This window comes from Mauremys mutica, chromosome 1 (genome assembly GCF_020497125.1).
Source record: "Mauremys mutica isolate MM-2020 ecotype Southern chromosome 1, ASM2049712v1, whole genome shotgun sequence".
Lineage (NCBI taxonomy): Eukaryota > Metazoa > Chordata > Testudines > Geoemydidae > Mauremys > Mauremys mutica.
In genome coordinates this window covers 331432368-331451789 of record NC_059072.1, presented here as the reverse complement: position 1 = coordinate 331451789, position 19422 = coordinate 331432368, and the positions used below count along the sequence as shown (strand labels likewise).

At 42.6% G+C, this 19422-nt stretch overlaps 1 protein-coding gene across 1 annotated transcript; it reads right to left on the bottom strand.

Annotated features, from left to right (window-relative positions):
* Nucleotides 1-289: 289 nt before the first annotated feature.
* On the bottom strand, nucleotides 290-9871 carry LOC123371457 (interstitial collagenase-like). Its single transcript, XM_045019111.1, has 10 exons — nucleotides 9733-9871; nucleotides 8485-8729; nucleotides 7996-8144; nucleotides 7780-7905; nucleotides 6275-6436; nucleotides 5710-5827; nucleotides 4790-4923; nucleotides 3084-3243; nucleotides 858-961; nucleotides 290-620 (listed from the first exon to the last, which is right to left on the bottom strand). Exons 1-10 carry the CDS (start codon nucleotides 9835-9837, stop codon nucleotides 520-522), a joined length of 1404 nt encoding a protein of 467 aa, XP_044875046.1. The 5' UTR covers nucleotides 9838-9871; the 3' UTR covers nucleotides 290-519.
* Between the last annotated feature and the right edge of the window lie 9551 nt (nucleotides 9872-19422).

The following is a 19422-nucleotide window of genomic DNA, read 5'->3' as shown; positions in this document are numbered from 1 at the left end:
AGTTGGCCATAGAGAGAAATTTGGGGCTTGGAATGGGAGAGGTTTGAGTATGACTAATGGATTGATGAGAGAGGGGATACATTGGCTCCACAGAAATTTTCCAGTGGCCATGGATGGTAATGCAGCCTAGAGCGGTGTGGCTGCTCCATTCTCTGCTTTTGAGTTGAAGGAAGATTTTTATCCCCTAAGACTCCATGTAATTTCCTTGGGCACAGCCCATTTGCTCAGCCTGTGCTTGGGAGCAGAGTGTAGCTCTTGAGCAGTGGCAATGATCACAAGACACAGGAAGTGGTAGGACAAATATAAAATATTTATGGGTAATCGGAAGTCCAGCCCATAATAATACAATAAATTACATAATGACAGTACTCAAACATTCTGAAGTTATTCAGACAGAACTCCCAGAGGCTCAGGCCAGAGAACAGTACAATTGTTCTGATTTTTTAAGATCGATTAATAGATTAATAATACTGCATATAAAACAATTGTAACACGCAAGAAGGAAATCAATGGAATTAATCAGCAATTAAACCAGCTATTGCTTTTCATGACACTGACAACTCTCTTGACGTTAGGATCAAACTGGAACTGTCTTGTTCCTATGAAGAAATAGATGTTTCCTAGAAATAAAAATAAATTGAATGGTTATATTTCATAGGTGAAATGTTTTCCAACAAATATTTCTATAAAGCAAAATATAACATTGGCGGTACCTACATATTCATTTGTGTTAATTTCTGATCTTAGTACACTAGTGAAAATATGAATAATGATTGTCTTTTAAAAGATTTCTTCAACCTAGAGAAGCACAAGTATTCTAGCATAGTAAACTGTTTTTAAAGATTTGTTTTACTTACTACCATACTGGAAAGCAGCATCAATATTTTTGCTAATTCCTCGGAACTCATTGATTATCTTCTTTGGATAACCCTGATCCATGGACTGCCTGTTTTCATCGTATCTGCATAGAAGAAATATATTTACAATGTATGGTAAATAAATGACATTTAAAAAGTTGAAAACAAACCCTGACACATAAATGAGACTATTCGTGGTAGAAAATCCACTAAGAATGAGCTAAACTAACTGAACCCTTAAAATCCTTGCTATTCTGTTTTCAGGTTTGCATACAAAACTTCCTTTGAGCTTTCACCTCAGGAGTGCATGTGTGCATATGTATAGGTGTTTTGGCTGAATGGGTAGGGACAGGGAGAAACTGCATGTCTGGTAAAGATAAGCTAGAGCCTGAGCTGGTGAGTTTACTTGACAGTTTTGCAAGGCTGCCCCAAATGAATAAAACTCTTCTTGCCTATATACAGCTTTGGCCACCCCATCCTAACCAATCAGTGCTTTTTGGGAAAGTGAAGCACCAGGGAAGCGGAAGGTGTGTATGTGTGACTCTGAAATAATATTTGTCTTAGTGTTAACTGCCTAGCAGATATATTATTTATTAAGTAAAAGTCATATGTATCTTTGATTACTGTTATATTATGCAGGGATGGCACCAGCTCCCAGTGGAGGGGCTGAGGTGGGCGAGACAGAACATTGCCACAAGGCCCTGCCCTCTCTGTGGCACTTCCCTGGGGCCAGATCAGAGGCTGGAAGGGGCTAATCCAGTAGGGGTGCTCAGAACATGCCTAATGCCACACAAAATGGCCAGCGAATGAAGAGGAGGGAGAACCTTCCCAGAGAAGTTTTAGCCCTGTGATTAGGGCATTCACTCAGGAGGTGAAAGATTCTGATTCAGTTCCCTCCTCTGGAAGCCAGAGCTGGGCAGTACAGGGTGCTGGCTGCTCGCAGCTGGTAAGAGCTGCCCAGGCAGGGGGACCCAGCTCGGGGGCTGGCAGACCCCTCAGGGAGCAGCAACTTGGGGGCTGGGAACAGAAGCCCAGGCCAGAGTGGTTCAGTCTGGGCTACTGTGAGTAGCCCTGGATCCTGCACCTGCCCTGTGCAGCGTGCCCCAGCAGGCAGGGACACAGGCTGGGGACTGCTCCTAGTACCCCTCCAGGGCTTACTTTGCCGCTGCTGCCACAGCTGGGCACCCAGCCAGCAACTGCCACTCTCTCCACTGTGCCTTCAGAGCTGGATGGCTGGAGAGCAGCAGCAGCTACGGGGTGGCTGCCGGGGGGCAAAGGCAAATTTTGGAGTGGCTCCCCCATGCCCCTGACAGTGTGATTCCAAGAGTCCATTCAACTGAATTCTAAACTGTTTTCAGAGGAGAAGCCGAAGAGCCATTGTGATGTGATGCAGGTATTAGTTCAGTGGAGTATTTATTGCAAAAGATTACTGAGCTATTATGAAATATAAACAAACCGCAACCACAAACTACTGCATAATCACACAGCATAAACCCACTTGACTGTTCACAGTGAAGGAACAAAAATCCAGTATATTAATACTTCTTTTAGCTTGAAGTTCGAGAGACACAGGAGTATAATTTCAGAACATTACATCCTTTGGGTAATTCTTAAAGAACTTACTAGATAACAATGTTTCTACAGGTTTTGTGTTTCATTCTCTAGAACAGGGATCGGCAACTTTTGGCACTTGGCTTGCCAGGGTAAGCACCTTAGCAGGCCGGGACGGTTAGTTTACCTGCCGTGTCCTCAGGTTCGGCCAATCATAGCTCCCACTGGCTCCGGTTTGCCGCTCCAGGCCAATGGGGGCTGCGAGAAATGGCGTGGGCTGAGGGATGTGCCGTCCGTCGCTTCCTGCAGCCCCCATTGGCCTGGAGTGGTGAACCGCGGTCAGTGGGAGCCACGATCGGCTGAACTTGCGGGCGTGGCAGGTAAACAAGCTGGCCCGACCCTAGTGGACCGCGTGCCAAAGGTTGCCGATCCCTGCTCTAGAATGTAATTAATCCTGGCCACAGATTTCTACAGGATGGTTGGAAAAAACCTATAGAAAGATTAGCATTTTCTATCAGACTCCCTAAGTTTTAAAACTAACTTCCATTGACCCCTATTCAGTTTTGTGGAATCCAATTGGTTTAATCCTTATTACATTTTATTTTATATTTCCATATTAATCCTCCATGCCTAAAGAGAGAATATACATTAAGTCTGTTGAACATTAAATCTTACCTCCAGTACTTGTTACCTACAAAGAAGTATGTTTTCCCTGAATTCTCATCACTGAAAGCTGCATTAATTCTCTTAACAGTTTTTGGGAAGCCCAAGTCATAGATGCTTTTTGGGTGGTTATACACTAAGTCATACCCACTGAGGACCCAATATTTGTTCTCTGCAAAGAAAAAATAGAATTAAATGTTTCACCAGCAGCTTCTGCTCATACTAAGCAACATCAGATAATCGCTTCTGGCTTAGGACTTTCGTTACAATGATGATAACAAAGCAACTTAATTTTCAAGAGACATGTATAGCTGAAGGATCAGAGGGGTAGCCGTGTTAGTCTGGTTCTGTAGAAGCAGCAAAGAATCCTGTGGCACCTTATAGACTAACAGACGTTTTGCAGCATGAGCTTTTGTGGGTGAATACCCACTTCTTCGGATGCACTGCTTGCATCCGAAGAAGTGGGTATTCACCCACGAAAGCTCATGCTGCAAAACGTCTGTTAGTCTATAAGGTGCCACAGGATTCTTTGCTGCTTCATGTATAGCTGAGTAGTGATTCTGAGATTTCATTCTCCCCTTTACTTTCAGTAAATTAAGGAATGGCACTGATCTTTGTATTTTAAACATAGCATAAATCCTAGGGGAGATGTCTTTCATGGTCAGGAATTAGACCTTGGAGCAATGAGTCCAAGAAGAACCCTTCCCATACATTTATACACATTATACATTTTGGGAGAAGACTCCCTGAATTCTACAAATTGTTAAAGAATCCTCCAAGAGCAGTTTATTGGGATGCAGAAGATTAACAATACTTGGGATGTGTTCAGATACTTTGGTGATGGAGGCATATACATGTCTAAGTAGATGTATATACAGAAACTTAACTATTAATAAGTGCATATGTCTTATCTAAATGATCAGGTGATCTTATGTATAAAACCTTGTTCTTTTCTCTCTCTCCCTCTCCCCACTTAAGGGTATCCTTACGAGAGCTGGTTGAGCTATTTCAAACAGACAGCTATTCTCATCAACAAACGGCCTTTTTACTAAAACAAAGCTTTTCACAAACAAGTGTCAGCATTGTCAACATTTTGGGTCAGGAATGGGGATTGTGGAAAATTTTGTATCCCTTTTAACACTTCCAGAGAAAAACAGTTTTGACATTTTTCACAGAAATAGGTTTTTATTTTTTGACCACCTCTAGTAATTATGCTCACCTGTATGTCCTGTCTTCGCCTAGATGCTAAAAGCTCTGGAGGTTTTTTGTTCTCTGTGTTCTGTAAGGTGCCTAGCAGACCTTTGGATGCGGCAACAATAATTAACCAATACTCTGCTGAATGCTTTTCAAAACAGCTGCTAGTTCTTTGACTTACTACTGAGAATTAGGGTATTAATTCAAGGCTGCTAGTGCCCTAGTCCACAGTACATTTTGAATTTAGCCAAAGTGCTTCTTAATCGCCATATGTTATTTTCTATCATAAAACTAGATTTGAAGGAAAAGTTAAGCCATTTTCATATCTTGCTTTTCAGAACATTTATATTAAATAGATGAGCAACCTTTAATTTCATTATTCACACATTTTGGGTGCTTTTGTAATTTGAACATTTGAGTCGTTGCATGCAGTGTCATCTAAGGAGAATTGCACAGTCTGTGGAGCAAAGTATTCCCAGTAAATTCATGTATCAGAAGAACTAACAAATGTCAGATTCCGTTACCTTTAAAAAGAAAAACTTGATCCCTTTCAACATTTTCATAAGCAGCTTGAATTCCAGATGGCAGATTTGGCCAGAATAAAGAAATGAAATTGAGTTCGACCTCTGTCATCTGAGGATGCTTGCGCCAGAAATACCTGGTTTAAATAAAATTTGCATATTATAAACTGTTCCTGCACCTAACATAAATGTAATACAATGGTGAAGTGTGTCTGATTCTGTCTCCCGTTAGTGTTTGAGCCACAGTGTGGAAAAGAGTCTGCTATGATTGCTATCTACTAGAACTAATCCTTTAGTAGTTTTGGTGCTGGAGGTCACCTGTTCTATCCCTGCCAATGACCTACAATGTGGTGGGGTCATGACAAAGTAGTGGCCCAGTGTGTCACATAAACATACCATTGCAAAACATGAGTTTGCAGCTGCCCTCTTTTCAACTGACTCTAGACTAATAACAAACCTATCATTCCACTGATTAGAGTGGCAGAGTAGTTGGAATAGAATCTATGAGAGGAGTCCTGACTCACCTTCATCAGCCTTAGCCAATAGACCTCTGACATTTAAGTTCCTCTCCTCTGATCAGAGCTGTGTATAGCAGAATCTGGGTCATAGTTCCCATTGAAAACAATTAGAATTCCTTAGCAACTACAGTACAATGGTTAGTGCCCTTTAGCCATCTCACCATTTGATGCAGCCACTTTGGAAACAGCTAAAGCATTTTGTCATGCCTGAGAGAAATGTTAGGTAAATCTAGGCACCCATCATCGAGAATTTGGGCCACCTTTTGTATGTGATTTTTATTGTTAGCGCAACATTTCTAAGTGACTATTTCCCCTCATGTCTCATGGGAATTAAATGATCTGAAATATTGTTTCCTTGTAAGTACTGCAGTTCAAAGAAGTAACTCAGAAGTTCTTTGTTGTTACCTGCCCTTAAAGAACATCAGTTCTCCACGCATGGTAGTGACAGCATCAAAAGTCAATTTGGGGTCACAAGATACTGGCGTTGTGGGTCCGGTTGGTTGAATGGGGGTATCTGACTGTCCTACATGAAGATTAAAGAAAAATTGGCATTATATAATATGGAGAAATACAGCTGAAAACCAACATTATGAAGGACTTGGTGGACACGCAATATCTTCTCATGAAAAATTGTAGGGAGGTGGTCATTAATCAGGGTTCTGTCAGGTAACTTCAGGTCTGTAGAGCTCCTAAACTCAGCACAGGGCAGGCTTAGTTCCTACAAAACTACTGAAGTGTGCAAGAATGGGCATGCAGAGGAGCTGAACTTCAGTGAAACCACCTTCAGGGCTATCGCCCACCTCTAGTTAACAGGCGCTCAGCAAAACTAGAATTGCTCTGTGCAGCAACACTAGAATGTTTCTAGAATTAGTAGAATATTTCTTAAAATATACACTTATTATTGATTAAGCAGCATTCTTCATAAAAGTGAAATTAACCCAGCATATGACTAAATGTTTATTTTTCCTACCATAGACCTTTTGAATGCCGTTAATGTCATCCTGAGGAAGGTGAAATTCATTAGGCTCAGTGTAGGAATAGGTGGGGTACATCAGGGCACCAGGATCAGTAGAATGAGACAGACCCAGTGAATGGCCAAGTTCATGGGCAGCAACAAAGAACAAGTTGTATCCTGAGGAATTAAAAAAAAGTACATTTAAAATAGGTGAACTGTGTTTGAATCTGTAGTACAGCTGTCTAAGTAGGAAATACCTATACATGCCAGCCCAAAGCACAGTAGAGGCACTCGAGATTCTTTCAGTAATCCGCAAACATTATAATATAAATAAATGTAGAAGGAGAAGATTTTTTATATGGACATATAAACCAATCAGGCCCCAGTTAGTGCTTCCCTTGCCATTTCTGTAACCCCCCAACCTTTGAAAAATGCCCCAATTTTCCTTCTTAGACTGGTGTAAATCAGGAAAAATGCCATTGAAATAAATGGAGGGTCACTGACTTTAATAAAATTCTCCCTTATTTACATGAAAGTATATGAGAGGAGAATTGTAGTGGTGCCCAAAGACCCCAGTCAGTATCAAACCCCATTGTGCTAGGCCTGGGCATAGAAAGGCACCGTCCCTGTCTTGAAGAGTCTGTGATATTTTCGGCATGGACTGATGTTCCTTGCTGCCAAAGAAAACTAACTTTTCTAAGCACCACAATTTCTTTAATGTAACCCATCGTAAAACGTGCCAGACTGAAACAACTCAATCTGAACCTCATCAAAACATATCATCCTACAGAGCCGTTTCCCTCAGATAAGTTTGCTGAAGAAGCAATAGAGGAAAAACCAGTCAGAGAGCCAGATTCTGCTACCCTCATTCACACCCTGACATCAAAGGAACAGCTCATAGAGTAAGGGTCAGGTCCATGTAAGGACTTAAGTGCCTAATTCCCACTTTAGGCATCTAAATCCAAAACTAAGGTGTCACTAAGAGGCTCAAAATCCCTGTTCAGCTGCCACTTAACTCTCTAGGCACCTAAGTTCCCCCAGCACCAAAATTTTCACTGTAAAAGTCCCCTAGACATCCTATGTTTATACCTCTGGCAGGCACAGGGCTGCCTCAGGCAGATGCCCAGACACCTGTGGGGGCTAATCCAGTAGGTGTGCTCAGAACATGCCTAATGCCACACAGAATGGCCAGCGAATGAGGAGGAGGCAGAATCTTTCCAGAGAAGTTTTAGCCCTCTGATTAGGACACTCACTCAGGAGGTGAAAGATGCGGATTCAATTCCCTCCTCTGCCTGATGAGAAGGGATTTGAACATGGGCTTCCCACCTCTGAACCACCCTATTAATATTTAATTATTTATACCCAGTGGATCAGCTTCAACAGGGGAGATTGAAAGAGAGTCACATCAGAATATTCTATAGCCCAGTCTTTTGTGGGTCCGAGCCTAAGTTACAACTTCACATGAGCAAAGATTGCACAATCTGATCCTGTATAAACAGGGCTAGTAATGAAGCTCCTACCATTTGAGCCTTTTGTCCAATATTCCTCCTCATCAAAGTGGACATCTCCACCAATACCATTGCCAGGCTGAAAGGCATGAGCCAGGAGTCCATTAGGTCCATCAAAGGGGGAATTGTCACGATGATCTAAAAAAAAGGATAATTAACTCAATTCTTATTGCCAAGCACTTCTATAACTGATGAAGGCTAATGTTTGTATTAGTATAACGTTCTTACCTCCAGTTTCAAAAGACATCATTATATCTGCATTGCCATCATAGATCCTTTTGAATGTTAGTGGTGACACATCACTCCAAACTTTAAATGCCTTTTGGATTGCTTTGTCCACATCTGCTGGATTCATATCTGGTGTGTAGCTCACAATCCTTTAAAATAACCCAAAAAGTAATATACACTTTTTGGTATCTACACTTGTAGTTTACGTAGAATATAATGTTTTATGCCAAAATATTTGAAATTTGGAGCCTAAAGTTAAACACCTTAAAGCCACATTTTGGCAGCATATTAAGTGACTTGATTTTCAAATTCTGAGCATTTACAACTCCCAAAGACTTTAATGGTGGTTTCATCCTCCCTTTAAAAACAGAATATTTATCTAGCTGCCTAAATATGGAATTCAGTGCCTAACTTTGAAACTTTCGGCAAATCGTATGAAAATTTTGGCCTTAACTCTTTTGCTCAATAAATTCTTTAGACAAAGGTTACCTGTATGTCAGATTCTTTCTTTCCCATTTTGGATTTCCATCAGTGAGGACATACTGACCAATATCAGGTACACCACACCTGGGCTTCTTCATCACCTCCAAAGTATCAAGATCTGGTTTCCCAGTCACTTTCAGCCCAAAAAATGCCTGCATTTCCTTGAGTTTTTCACTTAGAGGCTTAATGTTTTTACTCTTAAAGTGAGACTGCTTGTCTGTTTCAAGCTTGTAGAAATTTTGTAGGTAAGTCTGACAAAAACAAGAACAGAGCTTTGGGTCATTTGTATTCATTAGGTCCTGCAGAACAGTTTAAACATTTCCAAAATTACACCCATATGCCTAGGGTCTGTGTTTTCGAGGAGTCAAGACAGGTCACTTTCTGCAGGGATTTATTTAAACAGTGAGAGATAATACAGTTCAATTTTCTGACGGACCTCTAGATTTCCTGTTTTACAATGAAAGCTTTTGCAACATGTATCTTTAAAAATCTAAAATTTACTCTTCAGTTATTTACTCTCAATTTGTATATTACAACCTCTTCCCACAGCCCTTTCTCTCATGAGTAATTCAATTCACTTCTCTGGGGCTGCTCAAATCAGTAAAGGCTAATAGGATCTATCCTTCAGCCACTACTGTTATGATTTTCAGTGAAACCAATGGAGGATGCTGGATGCTCTGCACTTTTGAAGCCATCTACTTATCAACCAAATAATTTAGGAGCCTAACATTAGTTACCCATTTAAAAAAAAAAGTGTTATAACATCTTAACAAGGATTATATAACTTAGTTATTTTTTGTTCTGCTGCTCCATTAAGGCTCTGATTCAGCAAGATACTTAAAAATGTGCCTAATTTTAAGTACACCCATTGACGACAATGAGACTATTTATGAGCTTAAAGTTAGGCACAGAGTTAAGTACCTTGCTGAATTGGGGCCTATGTTTTTATAGAACAACACAATCTGCTTGCTAGATAACATAATTAATGCCATGTTTCTGTAGTATTTTATTACTTTATTATATCACTTCTGACAGCCATAATCATAATTCAGAGAAAACTAAGCTGGTGCCAAGGGGAAATATTTCCCTTAAAACTTCTGCAACTTGGTACCTCTTGAACATCAGGACTGTTTCTAAAAAATAAGAAATACAACTGCAGTTTGACAATTATAAGGTAAAATTTTGTAAAACCGATAAGAAGGTTCCTTCCTGCCATTTAATTTAGAGTGTCTGAAATTCATAGCAAATATTTACCTTCACAAGTTGGATGTTTTTGTCTTCATCTTCTGTTTCTTGAGCCACAGGAACTGCAGTGGAGGATGCTACGTATAATAACAGCAGAAGCAGAAGGGTCTTCATTCTTATTGTCACTTCTGTGCCTTGTAACACTAACACTGCTTACTCTATAGCTGCTACATACATGTCTCTCAGATAGCCCTGTTTATATAGCAACTGTGGACATCAGCTATAAGATGACTCATCGTGTCTAACTTCCTCTGATTAGCAAGAAAACCGATACATAACAATAGTTTCATCATCAAAGGGTGACACAACTAACAGAACTCCCTCCCCCCATTTTCGCAATCATATAATATGATTAATAAGAAAGGAAGAGGTTTTCAAATGAAAGAGTTTTGGTGATTCCAAATTCCTTTCCTTCCTCTATTAGATTATGTCCCATCCAAGTGGTCCCATTTTTTCAGAAAATTCAGAAAAACATTATGGTAGCCATAGTGATGAAAACAAACACAGCGACCTACATCTAGAACATGAGTGGGGAAACTTTTTAGCCCAAGGGCCACATCTGTGTATGGAAATTGTATGAAGGGGCATGAATGCTCACAGAATTGGGATGCGGGAGGCGGTGAGAACTCTGGCTGGGGGTCCAGGTTCTGGAGTGGGGCCAGAAATGAGGAGTTCTGGGTGCGGGAGGGGGCTCTGGGCTTTAACTTGGGCTCCTGGGTTGGGGTGTGGAGAGGAGGTGAGGGATCCAGTTGGGGATGCAGGCTGTGTGGTGGGGATGGGGATGAGGGGTTGGGGGTGTAGGAGGGTGCTCTGGGCTGGGACCAAGGGGTTAGGAAGGTGGGAGGGGGATCAGGGCTGGGGCAGGGGATTGGGGCACAGAAGAGGGTCAGGGGTGTACGCTCCACGGGGCGCTTACTTCAAGCAGCTCCCGGAAGCAGTGCCATTTCCCCCCTCTGGCTCCTATGCAGAGGTGCAGCCAGGCAGCTTTGCAGCTAGCCCATCCACAGGCACCACCTCTGCAGCTCCCACTGGCCGTGGTTCCCAGCTAATGGGAGCTGTGGGAGTGGCGCTTGGGGTGGGAGCAGCATGTGGAGCCCCCTGGCTGCCCCTACATGTGGAAGCCAGAAGGTGGACATTCCTCTGCTTCTGGGATCCATGTGGAACCATGGCACACGCAGAGTGGCCAAGCCCCCAACCCTGCCCGCCAGCGGGAGCTCGAGGGCTGGATTAAAATGTCTGAAGGGCCGTAGTTTGCCTACCCTGATCCAGAAGATCACTTAAGTACAGGCTTAAACTTAAATTCGGAAGTAGCCTGATTGACCTCAATAAGACAATACCTGCAACTATATTATACTCCCCAAAGTCTTTAGTTCTTTGGGACAGGGACATTCAAAATTTACCCAGCCAGCAGGGCTTGATTCTGATCTCACTGCAGTGTAATATCCCAATCCTGCATTTAGAGCAGACCGATGTGCTTGCTTGGAGTCCCAGTGCACTTAGTTCCTGCTCCAGTAAAGCACTTAAGCAGGTGCTAAACCTTTAGTATTCGAATGGTCTTATTGACTTCAAGACGAGTGCTTCAAGTTAAGTAAGTGTGTAGATATTTGCATGTCCTCATTGCAGGATCTAGTCCTAAATTATGATTAACTCTACTGATTAAACCATTGTAATGCATTGTAAGTGAAAGCAGAATAAAGCATTCCCCTCCCTGGGCCTTTGTCAGAACCAAACTTTTTTTAAATGAAAAGTGACAGCTATCTAATCAAACTAAATCTCTCTGTATCTTTTTTCATTCTAACCACTGCAGACTAATACATCTTCTGTGAGGTAAACTGAGAAACTGGCACAGGAAGTTTCAGAAATAGGGAAGGAATAAATTAATGCCAACATTTACAATTATTAGCAAAATAACTCATCATGATGGATCTCCTTTTCAGCCATACATATCTTCAGTCTCAAGATTCATCATCCAAAGAAACACAATTTTTTATTATTCTTGTTTCATAATCATTTTCAGGCATCAACAAACAGTGGCACGTATCTTGGACACAAATCCAATGACATTGCATTATTTTTATGTGTTCAAAGCTGTCATGCTCTTATTCATCGACTTGGGGCTGAAAAGCTGTCTTTGTTTGTCTAGTCTAGTCCTGTTTGTGAAAGAGACACTTTTCCATATACACTTCTTCTTGTGTTTTATACAGGCTATTGTATTTTTAGTTTTGCTCAGCGATCCCATGGGTAACTCACTGCTTTGCCTTCTTCTTTTCTTTTATCATTTTGCCTTTATTTGGTTTTTGAAGGAAAACTAAACACATTTAAAAACATTATGGAACTTGTCTTCCAACTTGCTCTTGTTCAAGTCCCATTCTCAACTGGGCAGAAAGCAGGGCTGGCCTGAAAACAGGAATTCTGTTTTGTGAAGTGTTTTGAAATAGGTGGAATAAAACAGACCTTTCAAAACTAAAAACAGAACAAAGCAAGAGAGAGACATGCTCAAGAACAGCCAATAGACTGATATTTAGGGCACTCCCTAGAGATGTGGGAGACACAGGTTCAAGTCTATGCACTACCCAGTTCAGAGTAGGGTCTTGAACCCACATCGGAGGTGACTGCCCCAGGCTCTGGACTATTGCCTCTTCTGGAGTGGGGCTTTCTCTTTCTCACACTGAAACCGATACATTTCCACACAAAGTTTGGCGTCAATGAATCAGCATTTTCCACTGATCAAAACATTTCATCAAAACATTTCTGACCATCCCTAGAAGAGTTTCACTTCGTCTGTCCCCGGGCAGTTCAGAGTCCCCTCTCCATATTTAATGTTGATCTTACTTTAGACATACATTTCTTCGTTTACAAAGTGGCACTTCTGTTATGCATATCTAGGGCCCAGCTCTTTAACTAGACCCATTCTACCTACATTAGCTTCTTAGGGCTAGTCTACACTTACCGTCGACGCGGTGAGTTCGACTTCTCGGAGTTCGAACTATCGCGTCTGATCTAGACGCGATAGTTCGAACTCCGGAAGCGCCGCGGTCGACTCCGGTACTCCACCACTGCAAAAGGCGGTGGCGGAGTCGACCTTGGAGCCGCGGACTTCGATCCCGCAGCATCTGGACGGGTAAGTAGTTCGAACTAGGGTACTTCGAGTTCAGCTACGCTATTCACGTAGCTGAACTTGCGTACCCTAGTTCGACCCCCGCCCTTAGTGTAGACCTGCCCTTAGTCCTGATACTTTAGGACTCCGACTACATTGGAGCTCAAAATTGTGTTTAAATCTGCAGGCTACTTTCCTTTGTTCCTTATTTGTAACTGATAAAATCTTTAAATGTTCTAGTGATTTTCATCCCCAAAGGCCTGGACCCAGGGCCTCTTCCTCTCAGGGGATCCTGCCCTCCTTCCTCCCCCACCCCAATATAACAAGTCAGGAGAAATTCCTCAAGGGCAGCCACATTGGGGTTTCCTCCTACTGCAGGTTTTCCTTTATGAGGGGGCAATTTGGCCAGTAGTTTTTCCATTTATGCTATTTTTAGTACTATGAAAATTAAGAACAATAATTTGCAATTCAAAGAACTGATTTTAACAATTTCAGCATTTGCTGTAGCAAGAGTTATAGTCAGTTTTACTTTTCCACCAGTAGGTGGCACTAGCAAGTTCTGTATTTCTTCTAAGAGGACAATTTATACATTTATGTGCAAACATCTTTAAAAAAAAAGGTAATAATTGGAGATATACCAATCTCCTAGAACTGGAAGGGACCTTGAAAGGTCATCGAGTCCAGCCCCCTGCCTTCACTAGCAGGACCAATTTTTGCCCCAGATCCCTAAGTGGCCTCCTCAAGGATTAAACTCACAACCCTGGGTTTAGCAGGCCAATGCTCAAACCACTGCCATTTGTACCCTACAGTGGTCTGCTTTTAATCTCCTCTGAAGTAATTAAAAGTAACGTTTTAATGGAAAATAATGTTATGCTGAAACAAGCTCTTTTGCTATTGAGTCACTTTTTTGCGCACAAAGTTGCACACAGAAGCCATACATTGCTATTGTATATCAGTCTTGAATCAGTTATTATCATGTTTTCTTAAACTGCTAGAAAATTCACATTGGGGCCCTGCGCATTTTGATACTAACTTGAGACGAAGGAGGCCTCCCCATGAAATTTGTCAATTTAGGAGTTCATACAAGCTCCTGATATGAGTTATTGTAAATGAGATGATAGCTAATGTTGGGACATTTTCTTTAACCAAAGAGTACAGATTCTGCTTTATGAGATTTATCAATCAATCATATAAAACAAATAAAATGCCCAGTTTTGCCAAAAAAGCCATGACTTCTGTGACATCAGCTCAGGCCAGCAGCAATGCCAGGTGGCTTGTGTTCCCTCAAGAGAGGAGAGGGCAGGGGAGGAGGGATACATGCTGAATCAGTATAATTAGTCTGTTGTATTAAAACAGTAACATTCTGACAGGTCATAGATGGGGGCAGCTCCTGAGTTACACCTCAGTGACTTGCACAGTCTCAGACGTAACGTCATAAGCTGAAATCAGTTGGACTCTATTTTAAGGATAGGCAAAGGAGTGCCGCCTTTCCAAGCCAATAAGCTGTTTCCTGAGTACACAAACTATATGGGGCAGATTAATCATTCTTGCAGGCACACCTCTCTGTGCCAACCTGGTCTGCTGAATCCCAGGCTGGAATATACCCAAGGGAAGACTGGTGGGGATCCCCTGGTGGAGTTTCCATCATAGTCACGCACTTTGTTTACCACTACGCTTCACAGATATCCCAGGGATTGATAGGAAATATGAGCCACACTCTCTATCTATTACTCCCTCTGGAATACCCACTGCATCGAAAAAATCACTGCCATCTCTCTGAGATCTGGATAACCTTCTGTGAGCCTGTGTCTACACTTACTGATGTGATATCTCCTTTCCTTACATCCCTAACCCAAAATCATCCCCAAACAACCACAGTAGGGGCCACTTGTCTCCTCCAATCCCTCCTCCACTCCATTTGACTCTAACCTCCTGACAGCTTCTCCAGTAAAACATAGCTGCACCTTTCCCTATCACATCCTCAAAGCCCTTCCTGAGCTGGTCTGCAAAGCTGAAATTTGATGTGTTGTTTAGGAAAATGTAAAACATTGTAAAATGTTGACATTTAACTTGTTGGCGTTAGGCTTCAGAGTTAATCTCTATTGATCCAAATGACAGCAATATATTAACTTTTAGAGCTATTGCTTCTATCTATAATTATATTCAGACAGGTTATTATATTATATTCTGCACTGGGTTCCATCTGGAAGGTCTTCACCAGCAGCATGGCCAGAAAAGGAATTTTAATTAAAACTTACACCGTATAGATAGTGAAGGGGCCACCAAAGCATTCAGGAATGGCATATCGGCCAATAGTGGCTCAACCAGACACATTCCTTCTACAGGGGAGAATATACAGTGTGAATCACTGGCCCAACTCATGTCAGTGACAAAACTTCCGTTAACTTCAGTGGGTCCAGGATTTCATCCTTAATGGTGAGTACTTTTGAAAATCAAAATGGTTATTCAATTCATGTTCTAGTTTTTATTTTTCTTGTTCCTATGATGAATGTAGACATAATTTAACATTGCCATTAACAGATGCATTTGATCGTCAGCAACCAAACACAATAGACAAAGGACAAATACTATTTTATGTTGTGTTTTTAAAAGCTTTTTGGTTGTTGCAATAAGTCATCATTGCAAGTTAGTGTTTGAATGGACAAAGGTGCAAAATAAGACCAACTTTTTTAATAGCGAGCGTGTGTTATCCCTGGAACAGTTTACCAGGGAAAGTGGTCAATGCACCATCAGCTGGAGTCTTTAATTCAATGACTGGATGTCTTTATCAAGGTCTGGCCTAGTTCAGCCACAAGTTATTGCACTTACTAGTGCTCAGTTACATAGTAGGAAACATAATTCCGTCCACTGCAGCATAAACTGGGTAAAACGTTATGGCCTGTGTTATGTAGGAGGTCAGACTAGATGATCACAGTGGTTTTGCATCCAAGGATCACATTAGCCCTTTTGGACAAAACGTCGCACTGGGAGTTCATGTTCAGTTGACTATCCGCTCCCATTTCCCAAAATCTTTTTTAAAGTCACTGCTTTCTAAGATAAAGTCCTAGGAATATAGACTACATTCTTTGTTCCAACATGTATATCTTTACATTTAGCCATATTAAAACACATGTTGTTTGCTTGCTCCCTGCTTACCAAGCGAACCAGATCACTCTGAATCAGTGACTGGTCCCCTTCATAATTTCCCACTCTCCCAATATTGGTGTCATCTGCAAACTTAATCAGGGATGATTCTATGTTTTCTTCCAGGTCATCGATAAAAAAAAGTTAAATAGCATAGGACCAAGAATCGATCTCTTAGAGACCCCACTAGCAACACACCTGCTCAGTGGTAATTCATAGAATCATAGCATATCAGGGTTGGAAGGGACCTCAGGAGGTCATCTAGTCCAACCCCCTGCTCAAAGCAGGACCAACTCCCAACTAAATCATCCCAGCCAGGGCTTTGTCAAGCCTGACCTTAAAAACCTCTAAGGAAGGAGATTCCACCACCTCCCTAGGTAACCCATTCCAGTGCTTCACCACTCTCTGAGTGAAAACGTTTTCCTAATATCCAACCTAAACCTCCCCCACTGCAACTTGAGACCATTACTCCTTGTTCTGTCATCCGCTACCACTGAGAACAGTCTAGATCCATCCTCTTTGGAACCCCCTTTCAGGTAGTTGAAAGCAGCTATCAAATCCCCCCTCATTCTTGTCTTCCGCAGACTAAACAATCCCAGTTCCCTCAGCCTCGCCTCATAAGTCATGTGCTCCAGCCCCCTAATCATTTTTGTTGCCCTCCGTTGGACTCCCTCCAATTTGTCCACATCCTTCTTGTAGTGTGGGGCCCAAAACTGGACACAGTACTCCAGATGAGGCCTTTCCAATGTCGAATAGAGGGGAATGATCACATCCTTTGACCTGCTTGCAATGCCCCTACTTATACAGCCCAAAATGCTGTTAGCCTTCTTGGCAACAAGGGCACACTGTTGACTCATATCCAGCTTCTCGTCCACTGTAACCCCTAGGTCCTTTTCTGCAGAACTGCTGCCTAGCCACTCGGTTCCTAGGCTGTAGCAGTGAATGGGATTCTTCCGTCCTAAGTGCAGGACTCTGAACTTGTCCTTGTTGAACCTCATCAGGTTTCTTTTGGCCCAGTCCTGTAATTTGTCTAGGTCCCTCTGTATCCTATTCCTACCTTCCAGTGTATCTACCACTCCTCCCAGTTTAGTGTCATCTGCAAACTTGCTGAGAGTGCAGTTCACGCCATCCTCCATATCATTAATGAAGATATTGAACAAAACCAGCCCCAGGACCGACCCTTGGGGCACTCCACTTGAAACCGGCTGCCAATTAGACATGGAGCCATTGATCACTACCCGCTGAGCCTGACAATCTAGCCAGCTTTCTATCCATCTTCTAGTCCAATCATCCAGCCCATACTTCTTTAACTTGCTGGCAAGAATACTGTGGGAGACTGTATCAAAAGCTTTGCTAAAGTCAAGGAATAACACATCCACTGCTTTCCCCTCATCCACAGACCCAGTTATCTCCTCATAGAAGGCAATTAGGTTAGTCAGGCATGACTTGCCCTTCGTGAATCCATGCTGACTGTTCCTGATCACTTTCCTCTCCTCTAAGTGCTTCAGAATTGATTCCTTGAGGACCTGTTCCATGATTTTTCCAGGGACTGAGGTGAGACTGACTGGCCTGTAGTTCCCCGGATCCTCCTTCTTCCCTTTTTTAAAGATGGGCACTACAGTAGCCTTTTTCCAGTCATCTGGGACCTCCCCCGTTCGCCATGAGTTTTCAAAGATAATGGCCAATGGCTCTGCAATCACATCCACCAACTCCTTTAGCACCCTTGGATGCAGCGCATCCGGCCCCATGGACTTGTGCTCGTCCAGTTTTTCTAAATAGTCCCGAACCACTTCTTTCTCCACAAAGGGGTGGTCACCTTCTCCCCATACTGTGCTGCCCAGTGCAGCAATCTGGGAGCTGACCTTGTTTGTGAAGACAGAAGCAAAAAAATAATTGAGTACATTAGCTTTTTCCACATCCTCTGTCACAAGGTTGCCTCCCTCATTCAGTAAGGGGCCCACACTTTCCTTGACTTTCTTCTTGTTGCTAACATACTTGAAGAAACCCTTCTTTTTACTCCTATCATCTCCGGCTAGCTGCAACTCCAAGCGTGATTTGGCCTTCCTGATTTCACTCCTGCATGCCCGAGCAATATTTTTATACTCCTCCCTGGTCATTTGTCCAATCTTCCACTTCTTGTAAGCTTCTTTTTTGCGTTTAAGATCATCAAGGATTTCACTGTTAAGCCAAGCTGGTCGCCTGCCATATTTACTATTCTTCCTACACGTCGGGATGTTTTTTTCCTGCAACCTCAATAAGGATTCTTTAAAATACAACCAGCTCTCCTGGCCTCCTTTCCCCCTCATGTTATTTTCCCAGGGGATCCTGCCCATCAGCTCCCTGAAGGAATCAAAGTCTGCTTTTCTGAAGTCCAGGGTCCGTATTTGGCTGCTCTCCTTTTTCCCCTGTGTCAGGATCCTGAACTCGACCATCTTATGGTCACTGCCTCTCAGGTTCCCATCCACTTTTGCTTCCCCTACTAACTCTTCTCTGTTTGTGAGCAGCAGATCAAGAAGAGCTCTGCCCCTAGTTGGTTCCTCCAGCACTTGGACCAGGAAATTGTCCCCTACACGTTCCAAAAACTTCCTGGATTGTCTGTGCACCGCTATATTGCTCTCCCAGCAGATATCAGGGTGATTAAAGTTTCCCATGAGAACCAGGGCCTGCAATCTAGGAACTTCTGCTAGTTGCCAGAAGAAAGCCTCGTCCACCTCATCCCCCTGGTCTGGTGGTCTATAGCAGACTCCCACCACGACATCACCCTTGTTGCTCACACTTCTAAACTTAATCCAGAGACTCTCAGGTTTTTCTGCAGTTTCATACCGGAGCTCTGAGCAGTCATATTGCTCTCTTACATACAATGCAACTCCCCCACCTTTTCTGCCCTGCTTGTCCTTCCTGAACAGTTTATATCCATCCATGACAGTACTCCAGTCATGTGAGTTATTCCACCAAGTCTCTGTTATTCCAATCTCATCATAGTTCCTTGACTGTGCCAGGACTTCCAGTTCTCCCTGCTTGTTTCCCATGCTTCTTGCATTTGTGTATAGGCACTTAAGATAACTCGCTGATTGTCCCGCTTTCTCGGTCTGAGACAGGAGTCCTCCCCTCTTGCACTCTCCTGCTCGTGCTTCCTCCCGGTATCCCATTTCCCCACTTACCTCAGGGCTTTGGTCTACTTTCCCCGGTGAACCTTGTTTAAAGCCCTCCTCACTAAGTTAGCCATCTCTGCCTAGCACTCCTCCTTCTTGGAACACCATCCCATGGTCGAAGAATCCAAAGCCTTCTCTCCGACACCACCTGCGTAGCCATTCGTTGACTTATTTACAATTACATTTTGAGATTTATCAAGTAACCAGCTTTTAATCCATGCCATGTTAATTTTATCATTCTACTTTGTTAATCAAAATGTCATGTGGTACCAAGTCAAATGCCTTAGAGTTGTCTAGAGAGACAAG